Source organism: Cygnus olor, chromosome 27 (genome assembly GCF_009769625.2).
Source record: "Cygnus olor isolate bCygOlo1 chromosome 27, bCygOlo1.pri.v2, whole genome shotgun sequence".
Lineage (NCBI taxonomy): Eukaryota > Metazoa > Chordata > Aves > Anseriformes > Anatidae > Cygnus > Cygnus olor.
In genome coordinates, this window is record NC_049195.1 from 4946742 (window position 1) to 4957091 (window position 10350).

The 10350-nt window shown below is 57.9% G+C and overlaps 1 protein-coding gene across 3 annotated transcripts; it reads left to right on the forward strand.

Annotated features, from left to right (window-relative positions):
- Window positions 1–720: 720 nt before the first annotated feature.
- On the forward strand, window positions 721–5918 carry LOC121060349 (pyridoxal phosphate binding protein). Of its 3 annotated transcripts, none has more exons than XM_040538054.1 (8): window positions 721–1061; window positions 1790–1897; window positions 2045–2080; window positions 2352–2427; window positions 2700–2834; window positions 3042–3184; window positions 3809–3907; window positions 4219–5918. In XM_040538054.1, exons 2-8 carry the CDS (start codon window positions 1847–1849, stop codon window positions 4354–4356), a joined length of 678 nt encoding a protein of 225 aa, XP_040393988.1. In that variant the 5' UTR covers window positions 721–1061; window positions 1790–1846; the 3' UTR covers window positions 4357–5918. The 3 variants fall into 3 exon arrangements, with proteins under 3 accessions (XP_040393988.1, XP_040393987.1, XP_040393986.1); XM_040538053.1 differs by lacking the exon at window positions 721–1061 and adding an exon at window positions 1350–1483 and having other exon boundaries at window positions 2700–2838; window positions 3046–3184; XM_040538052.1 differs by lacking the exon at window positions 721–1061 and adding an exon at window positions 1350–1483.
- Window positions 5919–10350: the final 4432 nt, after the last annotated feature.

The following is a 10350-nucleotide window of genomic DNA, read 5'->3' on the forward strand; positions in this document are numbered from 1 at the left end:
GCACGAGGGGCAGACGAGTGCCCGGGCTGCTGCGCTGTGAGAGTTCTCCCTCCCCAGGGAGCAGGAAAGCAGAGCTCTGGTGGAAGACGGGCAGAGGTGCATCGGCTCAGCAGCCAGCTGAGGAACGCTGCAGGCGTTCTCACCCTGCTTAGCTAAACCGGGTAGTGAAAAATACAGGAACGAGGCTTCGGTGGCAAACGTCTAGGATTTGGTAAAGTTTGCAGAAAATCATTGTCATGTTTTACCAGACAAAGGGCAGGAACCTTCTGGGTATTTGGGAACAGCTGTGTAAATACTGTCTTTGCTCAGAATATGAGGAGGGAGGGCGAGTTCTGCACATTAAGGCAAATATTTTAGTTAATGGGTTCCAGCTGGCAGTTTCCCATTCTTTCCATTTGACTTGCTGTGATAAAGCCTGGCATTGTCTGCAGCCCCACAGCCGTGGGGTCTCCAGTTCCCCATGGCTTAGTTCTGACTGTGTGGCTACCATGGGTGGCTGCTGCGTTTTGTGGCTGCGCTCCAAGCATCTCCCACCGCACATCCCTGCCTTCACAGTTCCTTGCTCAAATAGGGCATGCAGAGCAAGTGGTGCAGCCCGCGCTGGTTATATGGTTTGTTTGTTTGTTTAGCGTTGGAAGTTGCACCCTGGAGGAACGGTTCTTTGTGCAGATGGCAAGAATCCCATTTCTTTGGGGGTGGATCTTAGGGTGGTTTTGTGGTGTTTTGCTTTTGACTGTGCCAGGCACGCAGCTCGCAGTCAGTTCTGCGTTGTCGGGGGCTACATGCCCTCCGACCAGCCGAAGCTGCTGGCCACCAGGCTTTATTTCTCCTCGTGAAGGTCGCGGGTTGCCGCAGGTGCCTTGCTCCGAGCCTGGCAGAGGCGCCTGCTCGACGCCTTCTCTTTCTAAGAAGCTGCAACCGGTGGAAACCCCATGGAGCTCCTCTGCGGGAGGAGGATGTTGGGGTGCAGGGACAGATGCTGACAGCTCCTCGCCACCCATCGCAGCCCGGCAGCGACCTCGGACGTGGCACAGCGCTCACAAATTTGGGCTACGACCCAGGTAAGGCCTGAGGGAAGGGAAGGGTGCACGCCGCGGGCAGCCAGAGCCGGGCCCCTCGGCCCTGCCTTTCCCCTCAGCATCCCCGAGCTGTCCCCGGGCCCCGCGGGTGCCTTTGGGGCGCCCCCGGGTGCCTTTGACTGCCTTTGGGCTGCCCCCTGCGCTGTCCGCCATGACGCCCCGACCTTCCCAACATGGCGCCGCCGCCGGGACGCCCGCCCCCCCCCCCGCCGCCATTGGCCGGCGGCCGCGACGGTGCGCTGCGATTGGCTGCGGGCGGGGGGCGGAGCGCGGCGGGTGTGTGGCGGAAGGCGGCGGGGCGGCCGGGGATGTGGAGAGCGGGCATGGCCGCCGGGGAAGGGCTGGGCCCGGCGCTGCGCGCCGTCACCGAGCGGGTGCAGCAGGCGGCGGCGCGGAGGCCGCAGGTGAGGGGCCGCGGGTTGGGGGGGGGAAGCGCCCCCCGCCGGGGTAGGCCCGCCCGTCATGGCGGCAAGGCCTCCGTCGCCATGGAGACGGGCCCGCATCGCCGGGGCAGGCCCTGGTTGCCATGGAGACGGGGCCTGCTCCTCCACGGGACCCCCCCCCGGGTCTGACGGGACTCTCGTGTCCCTCCGCCGTGTCCCCGGGCCCTGGCGGCCTGTCAGTGGGGCTGGGGGCCTGGGGGACGATGTGGGAGGCTCGGGGACCCCCCCCGCCCCCTGGGACCCCCCCCTTACCCCCTGTTCCCCCAGGGCCTCCCGGACGTGCAGCCGCGGCTGGTGGCCGTCAGCAAGACGAAGCCCGCCGAGATGGTGATGGACGCCTACAGCCACGGGCAGCGCAGCTTCGGGGAGAACTACGTGAGTGTGGCGGGCTTCGCCGGGGCCCCGGCACTGTGCTTGCTGGGGTGCACGCGGCCTCAGGAGCCCCGCTTCCAGCGAGGTTGCTCCTACGGCGTGATCCTGTCTGGTGTGATCTTAACAAGAGGTTGTCTTGGGTTCTCCTAGGTTCAAGAGTTGCTAGAAAAGGCATCGGACTCCAGAGTAAGTTGACAGTTTCTTAAGCATTCTCTCTCCTCGCATAGTTGTGTCCTGAGAGCTGTTCAAAGTCCTGGCTTTTCCTAGGGAGTTCGTTATGGAGGCGGTTTGATCCTGCTGCTGAAAAAACACCTTGCCTAGCAAGGGAAACAAAACCCGTGTCTGGTAAACAAAAGAAGAAGACTGGATGTCTGGTGTTTTGTTTGTGGGCAAACAGGGACTACATAGGGGAAGGGGGAATTGTCATTCAAACCTGACTGTTCCTCTCTGCTTCCAGATTTTGTCTTCTTGCCCGGAGATTAAGTGGCACTTTATTGGCCATCTGCAGAAAAATAACGTCAACAAGTTGATCGGTAAGCTCTGTTTATCTCTATTTGACCCCACAGGCAGTATTCTTCCAACGTTCAAATAATAACCACCTTTCTCACCTATTAGTACTAATGATTGCAAGCCAGCAAGAAACGCCAGTTAGCAAATGAAACAGTGCGATACTGCCCCATTTTTCAGTCCTGATTCAGTCTGTTTGCTATCTCTTGCTGTAGTCAGCTGCTAGCTTTTCACAATTGTAAATACCTTTGCTCGTGTGTCGCACAGGCAGCCCAAAGCCTCTGTGTTTTCTCTGTAGCTGTCCCTAACCTGTTCATGTTGGAAACGGTGGATTCTGTGAAGCTGGCAGACAGAGTCAACAGCTCGTGGCAGAAGAAGGGGTCGCCTCAGAGGCTGAAAGTCATGGTGCAAGTTAACACTAGTGGAGAGGACAGTAAGTGGCGGACGCTTTTTCTGATGACACACACGTTTGTCTCACTGACTCGATAGAGGAAACAACTTGAATGAGATTTGTTGGTTTGTGCTCTTTAGGAGTTTCTCTATGCTAAAATGAAACTTCACCATCAGTTAGCTTCTGCCTTGCTATGGGGAGGGGAGTTTTCTGGCAGAGCTTGGCACAAATCACCCCACTTTTTGCCAGGTAAGCATGGCCTCCCTCCCAGAGACACCACAGCTGCTGTGGAGCATGTCATCAACAAGTGTCCAAGCCTGGAATTCGTGGGGCTGATGACAATTGGCAGCGTCGGACATGACCTTAGCAAGGGGCCAAATCCTGACTTCCAGGTAAGATTTTCTAGAAGAAACTGTCAGCTGTTGGCTGGCCTCCCGTTACAGTCAGGATACGAGTCCGACTGTAGATTACCGATAGAAATGCACACCTGGCTCAGGGCAGTACAGACCTGTGCAGCCTCAGTGTTAATGAAGGTGTTGGGCTCCTTTCTGCAGAGGTCAAGTGCGCGTTTATTTTTGGTCTCATCTCTTCCGTGAAGCTGTAGCCAGGATATTGGCAGGGGCACGTCAGGTGGCAATTTTTATTCTAAATCCTCTGGTCCTGCTTTCAGATGAGGTTTCTGTCAGCCCTTTTTGCACACTCTGTGTACAGGGCTGCGCCAGGCAGAGGAACTGGGTCTCTGTTCCTTGTCTGTCATGCTGGTGTGAGAATTGGTTGTCTTCAAAGGACGTGTAGGCTTGTAGGTGCACGCATTGTCAGTAGTGCAGCCTGTAATGGGGAATCTCCGGTGCTCTCTTAGTGCTGCAGAGCACGCCTCAGCAGGAAATTTGGGAACTTTGCCTTCTGTATGAAGGAGACTTCAAAGAAAGACAGAAATTGTAATCCGTGAAACCTTGGAACTGAGCTGGCGTGGCTGTCATCAAACGTGTGATCCTTTCTTTCCTCCTTTCTCCTAGGTGCTGCTGTCTTTGCGGCAGGAAGTGTGTGAGAAGCTGAATCTCCCCATTGAGAAGGTGGAGCTGAGCATGGGCATGTCCACAGACTTCCAGCATGCAGTAAGTCCCGCTCCCTTCTGTGCTCCTCTCGGGAGCCCAGTTACCCTCAGCAGCAGCAGGCAAACAGGTGTCCAGCGCAGGCGTCCTCTGCTTGGATGGAGATCCTCGTGGTGCTGTTCCACGAAGAACAGCTCTCCTGGTCCTGGGATACCTTTCCGGGGATCAGAATAGACCCTGTCTGTAGCTGCAGATGGTGAATACACGGGGAGCTGTCCTTCTGTGGCGTGGGGAGCGTTGAGGCTGGTTACAGACTGCACTGGCAGGTGGGTGGCGGCCTGCTCTGAACTCCTCCTTTCTGTCTCCTTTCCTAGATAGAGGTTGGATCCACAAACGTCAGGATTGGAAGCACTATTTTTGGAGAGCGAGATTATTCCAACAAAGCAGGTGGTGGCAAGGCCCCAGGTGAAACTAAAGGAAAAACAGAGGCCTCAGCAGCACAGGGTCACTAGGTGGGAAAGTGGCCTCGACAGAGGACAGATGATCAGAGACCTCACACTATGCATTCTTACCTCCCTCCTCGTCAGCACCTGGTCGTGACGGTGAGAGGGAATTCCTCGTGGCAGAACAGAGGCCAGAAACGCCTCGTAACTTATTGTGATTATAGAGTACCCATAGAAACTGGAAATTTTTATTACCAACAAATGATAAGAAAATTGAAGGTTGAAAGTGACTGTAGTATCTCGGCTACTTCGGGCTCGTTTTGGATAACTAGGTTGAAGAAACTAAATATTTGTCAGGATGGAGATGCTAATGAGCAAGATGTATCCGCAGCAGTGTCAGTGATTTTGTTGTTGCTGAGGACTAAATTCTTCGTTAAGCAAATTGCAGTATTGCGAGAGACCTATAAATGTTTCCTCTCCCCCAGTAAAAGTTTTGCACGTGGTTGCTATTGAGCAATGCTTGCAGAGGGACTACGTGACAGAGACATGCTGTAACACTTAGTGGCACTGAGTGATGCCGGAGAGATGACATCCATTTAAACAGCAGATGAACAACAAGCACATGTGGATGGAGAAAGAATGCAGTCGCCAGCACGAGTTCATGGCCTCACGCTTTGGACGCAGATTGCGAGTGTGGGACCGTCTTCTCGTCTGACGTTCGTATTTGTTCTCTCAGACTGACACTGCTAACTCTTCCCGTCAGTTACATGTCTGCTCGAACCTTCTGGGATGCTTTCAACCTTTCCCTTCCCCCTCGTGAAGTGTGGCTGGGAGTTATTTTCGTCCCACATAGTAGTTCTTGACACCGTGCGTTCTGTTTGGTCAAAGCGGGGCTTTTCTACAAGCTCCTTGCTGTCCTGGCTTGCTGTTGCTTCCCAAGGCAGGTCACGTAACCATTTGGTGCCTCCACCACCCCGTCTACATCTGTGTGAGGACAGCGACAGCCTGCTCATCTCAGAGGGCAGCAGCGAGGTTTGCTGGAAGTCCTTTGGGAAAGGTACTTCAGAAAGTAAAGTAGTAGTATTCCGCTGGGTTCTGGGTTCCTGAGATAAATCCTCTCACCACTGACGGTTTCTAGACCACATCTTACTGTGCGAAGTGCTGGTCTGGCCTTCGCTTCTCCTGGAGGAGGGGACAGGGCTCTCCTTGTAGTAACCGTTTCTTCAAGGTGCGAGTAGAAGCTCCTGCATTATCTCACGTGCTGTTTGGCCAACGGTAGCTGCGGCAAGTCTCTTGTAACGTGTGTTACAACTACGTTTTCTGGGCTTTTGTGTACTGCCAAGAGGAGGAGACTTTGGTTGCCAACAGAAACATCCTTCCCAGGCTTATCTGTGTGTGTGTGTGTGTGGTTAAAGCTAGCTGTTGGTTTTACTTTCTGACTATAAATGCTGAATGTAAATGAACAGAGTAAAGCACCAACCTGTCACGGCCACACGGCCTAGCAGCCACACGCGGCCGGAGCTGCCCTCCTTGGAACTGCACCGTGTGTTGTTTCATAGCTTGTTAATAAAAAGTGGTGAGTTTGAATGCCATCTGTGCCAACTATAAAGCTATTAAAGATGTTATTTTTATGTTCTGGCGTTGTGAATAAATGCCCCGGGAGTTGCTGAAGCCTTGCCCTAACCTGGAGTTACTGTCTGGTGAGACTCGGTTGTCTCCGGAGGGAGCGGGAGGGCGGTGGATTGAACGACAGCTGAAACAGAGCTGGCAAAGGGAGGGAAGGCTGATCTGGGGGGCAAAACATTGCTGCGCTGGGCGAGACGCGAGATGCAGTGAGCCATTTCTGGAGCAGCCCTCTGGGTGGCACTGCTCCCCAGCACCGGGGCACCGCGCCGGGTCCACGGAGCAGGGACAGCGGCTGCTCTCCTTGTGGGGCAGGTACGGCTCAGTAATTAGGCTTCCGATTAACTATTTTCCATCTGACGGTTGAATTTAATCCCTTCCTCTTCCACCTCTTTCTCCCCAGAATTTCAGCGCCGGTGAAACACGCTGGCCAGAGGTCCGCCCGCAAACTTCACAGCAATAAAAGTTTTGTTTATTTTGCAGAACGAACTCAGGAGACGTGTTCTTCCATCCGAATGTGACTGAACTGTGCAAAGACAGCCAGTGTCCCTGCAGCGTTTGTCTGCTAGAGAAGTGCTGCTTTTAAGGCGTTGGCTAAACAAGAGAGTTTCACCGTGACGGTTCTTTCTGCTGGAGCGCAGAAGAGTGGGATGGTTTTATGCAGAACATCTGTGGGAACTGTCTGGTTTATGGCTCAGCCTCCTGCTTTTCCTCTCTCAGGCGTTTTGTGCTTATTTCCTGAGCTGAAACCGAACACCGGCCACGCTTAATGAAGTAGTTAAGGTAAGCGTTCACGGGTGGCTGTGTGGCAGGGCAGGATTTGTCCTGGCTTCCGTGCCCTGGAGGTCTGACAGCCCAGCGGTTCTGTAGGAGCAGGCCGGCTCTCAGAAGTGTGTGGTCCTCTGCTTTTCCCATCCGTTACGTGCCGTCTGCTAAAAACGTCGAGAGCTCCCCCGGCTTTGATGCTGGCCTCCTGCACAAGCCCTCTGTGGCTCCGGAGAGCCGTGCCGCGTGGTGCTGCGAGGCTCCCAGCTGCGAGACGTCCCCTCTCCTCCAGCCGGGCTGCGCAGGTGGCCGGCGGGACGGGGCTGGGTGTGCTGCCCCAACAGCCGCGCCGGCTGCAGCTGCAGCGCTCCGACAAGGCGCTAAGGAGGAGAGGAGCACGGCGCGGCTTCTGCTGCCTCGCTCTGCAGCTGTTTCTCTCGCCCCATCCCACTTCCAGCAGGCTTTTTTTTTTTTTTTTTTCTGAGCACGTCACGTCTGGGAGCTTTACCGCGCTCCTCGTGTGGCCGAGCCTCGCTGAGGTAGGTGCAGCACCCGCAGGTGCCTTCTGCTCCTCCTGCGTCCTCAGCGCCCTCCTGCGCTCCCGCTCGCCCTCCTCGGGCACGCGGTGCCTGCCCACGAGGGCGCAGAGCCACGGTGCTGGTGCCACCAGATGCCCACCAGGGCAGCACAGGGCACAGACCCCCCGCTCCTCCTGCAGAGGTCACCCAGCTGCTGGCAACTGCTGGTCACGGGAGCAGAGCCAGCAAGGCGCAGGTACAGGCTCCCAGCCTGTTATTGAGCGGCTCCCCGGCTCGTAGGGGCGACCTCACTGTCAATGTTTGCCTTGGAGGAACGCATCCAGAAGGCAAAGGCTCGGTTGTGGCCGGAGGGACCCCTCCTCGTGACTTCGCAGCCTCTGCAGCGGGCAGAGAACCTGGCCGTGCCCAGCCCCTGCAGTGCCGGGTGGGCTGGGGGCCGGCCGCACACCCCCGAGGGTCCCCAGCACCGCGGAACAGCGCCGGCAGGCGAGCAGGACGGCACATCTGCTGGGGAGGAACTCATCCCCGGGGATTTGAGGAACATCTGTGCGTCGGCTGCCTCTAAAAGGAATAAAGCTGCAGATTATCCTAGGCCGGGGCAGCGCGCGGCCGCTTCTCCTTTCATGGCTCTCGGTGAGCTGAGCGTCTGAGGCCGGCCGCGGGGAAGCGGCGGTGCCGCAGCAGCAGCCCCCCCCTGCTAGAGGCAGGAGGTAAGAGTCCCGGCACCGTTCGCTTCCCCTCTTCCACCGAGCCAGCCGTGATTTATTTTTTATCAGATAACATCTCCTGTGCCGCAGAGGATCTGGCTGGGAGCTGCCCTCCCTGCCGAGCAGCGGGCTGCGACTCCCGCAGCAGATGTGCAGGGGAAGCGCTGGGTGCGAGGCCAGCTCCGCGAGGGGAGGGCCTGGAGGCCCGTGAAAGCTGTCTGCTCGCCTTGTGCGGCGCTTGATGCGATGGCCAGGCCCGCTCGGGGACCTGCAAATCCCCGCGTGACGGCCGAGCACCGCATCACCGTGCCCCTGCTGTCTCTGCTTCTGCTGCGATTTGGGGTGCGCTGGCCCCAAGCTCGCTTCCAGGGATGGCGCTGCTGGAACTCGCACCCTGCGGCTACCCCGTGGCTGGGAGAAGGAGCCAGGGCTCCTGGAGCTCGTCGCTGCCCCATCTCCCGGGCAGCTTTGGCCCAGGGGAGCTCAGGGCCATGGGGCTGCACCCAAGGAGCACCCACTGGGGCTGTCCTGGGCAGGTGAGGGTCCGGAGGCGGCCGGGAGCCGCTCGCGTCCCGGCCCCGCAGCCCGCTGCAGCCCTTCAAAGTGGGAAGCGTGTTTATTTCTTGGATATCGGGTTTCCGGCAGGAAGGCCGGCAACTGCCAAGGTTTTTATTGGATCCCAGTGAAAGGAATTTCGAGCCCCGTGCTTGTTGTCTTTCCCTGCGCCTGCAGTGGACGGGGAGCGTTTCTGCCCCCGAGTGGGAGCGAGGGGTGCGGGGTTTGGCACTGGCACATCCTTAACGTTGGGTTGGAATCGGATGCCGCCTCGTCTCCCTGGCAGGAGGCGTCGGAAGGGATCGGGGCCGGGGGGCTCCAGGGAGGCGTCGAGAGGGGCTGGAAGGGGTTGAAAGAACCCGAGCTCCGTAGGGCCCGAGCCACGTGGGACGCGTTGCTTGAGCTCAGCGGCGATGGGGCTGAGCATTTCGCATTTGTTATTGGTTTGGACAAGGTTCTGACTGTTCTTGGAGGTAACTTTATAGGGGATTGAGATTCTGAGGACCACGTACAGTGGCTTGATTGCTTCAATGTGCTGCGGAGACAGCTCCAGAGCCCTGATTGTCCTCGGATGCTTCCAGCACTGACCAGTATCCTGCAGGCCTCGAGATCTGTGCCAAGTCCTGTCCTGTCCACGCACAGGGAACTCTTAGATTGATGCTGGGGTTTTCCAGGGCCCTTCCAGCCACGGTTATGGAGTCACTGCCCTCAGAAAGGGGCACGAGACCTGGTCCGGGTCTGGGTCAGAGCTGCGCTTGGTGAGAGCAGGAGTGCAAGTCCTGGCCTCGCTGCGGAGGAGCGACGTGCGAGCTGCTGCGGTCTCGCCCGGCCCATCTCTCAAAGAGGCACAGAAATTTGGGGTCCTGCTGCCAGCTCGTGCCCTGGTGGGTGCCGAGGCGGCTCTGTGCGGTGCCTCCCGGGGCCGTTGCGCACGCTGCAGTTCCCGGAGAGAAGCGCCTCTCGTTGCAGGGCTCGCTCCAGCGGCAGAACGTCGCCGAGCACAGCAGCGCTGCGGGACTGCGGCCCACTTCGTCGGGATCTGGTGCACGCGGACGGGGTGCAGCAGCCTCTGTCCCGCAGTGGGGACACCCGGGGAGCGGGCTTCGGACCCCGGGCTGGTCTTCTGCGGGAGGAGGAGGGAAGGGCCCGGTGCCTTCTGCGGGGTTTGAGTGGGAGGCAGGACGAGGCAGGGCTCCCTATTTTTTGGGGGGGAGTCAAGAGAAAGAGACCATTCCTCCCGTTGGCCACAGCCAGCTCCGCACACGCACAGGATCCCGGGGCGGATGCTGGACGCAGGCGGTTTCCTGTTGCTCTTCCAGTTTCAGCTGCAGGGTCCGGGACCAGCATCCTGCGGCGCTCAGCACCGGAGGGTCATTTCTGCAGTGGAAATTTCGCTCAGTGGAAAGAAAACAAAAGAGGCGGGGAGGGACACGCGGGTACGCTGCGTGGTTCTGTTTTACTGGCGCGTCGGTGCCAAGCTCCCGCAGCTGGGGCTCGCTTTGTGCTCTCGCGGGGACCCGAGGAGCCTCCGCTCGTCGCTGCCATGCGGGAGGCGCTGGGGCAGGGCTGAGCGTGGCTACGGGCGGGTTGGGAAAACGAGGCGACCGCTGGCTAAACCGCTCGTGAACTGCGCAGGAACCTCGACTGCTCATGCTCCCAAAACAAAAACGCATGTGGAAGCAGCTTGGGAGTGTGTGCTGACGAGCATCTCCTCTTCCCACCGCCCACCGCCGCAGCAAGATGTATTTATTTAGAGAAAGGAGTCAATTTCTCTTCTCACTCAGGAACTATTGGTCCTGGAGAGAAACTGCATTCCCCGAGCCCCGTCCTGTCTTCTTTCCATGACCCTCTTCCTCTGCTCCCTGGCGCGGGTG

Bases quoted from the DNA above. Each gene is read 5' to 3' on its own strand.
- LOC121060349 (XM_040538053.1), top strand. From the start codon at position 1,388: ATGTGGAGAGCGGGCATGGCCGCCGGGGAAGGGCTGGGCCCGGCGCTG. The intron at 1,898-2,044 runs GTGAGTGTGGCG...GGGTTCTCCTAG, and splicing joins GCAGCTTCGGGGAGAACTAC to GTTCAAGAGTTGCTAGAAAA. The intron at 3,908-4,218 runs GTAAGTCCCGCT...CTCCTTTCCTAG, and splicing joins CCACAGACTTCCAGCATGCA to ATAGAGGTTGGATCCACAAA.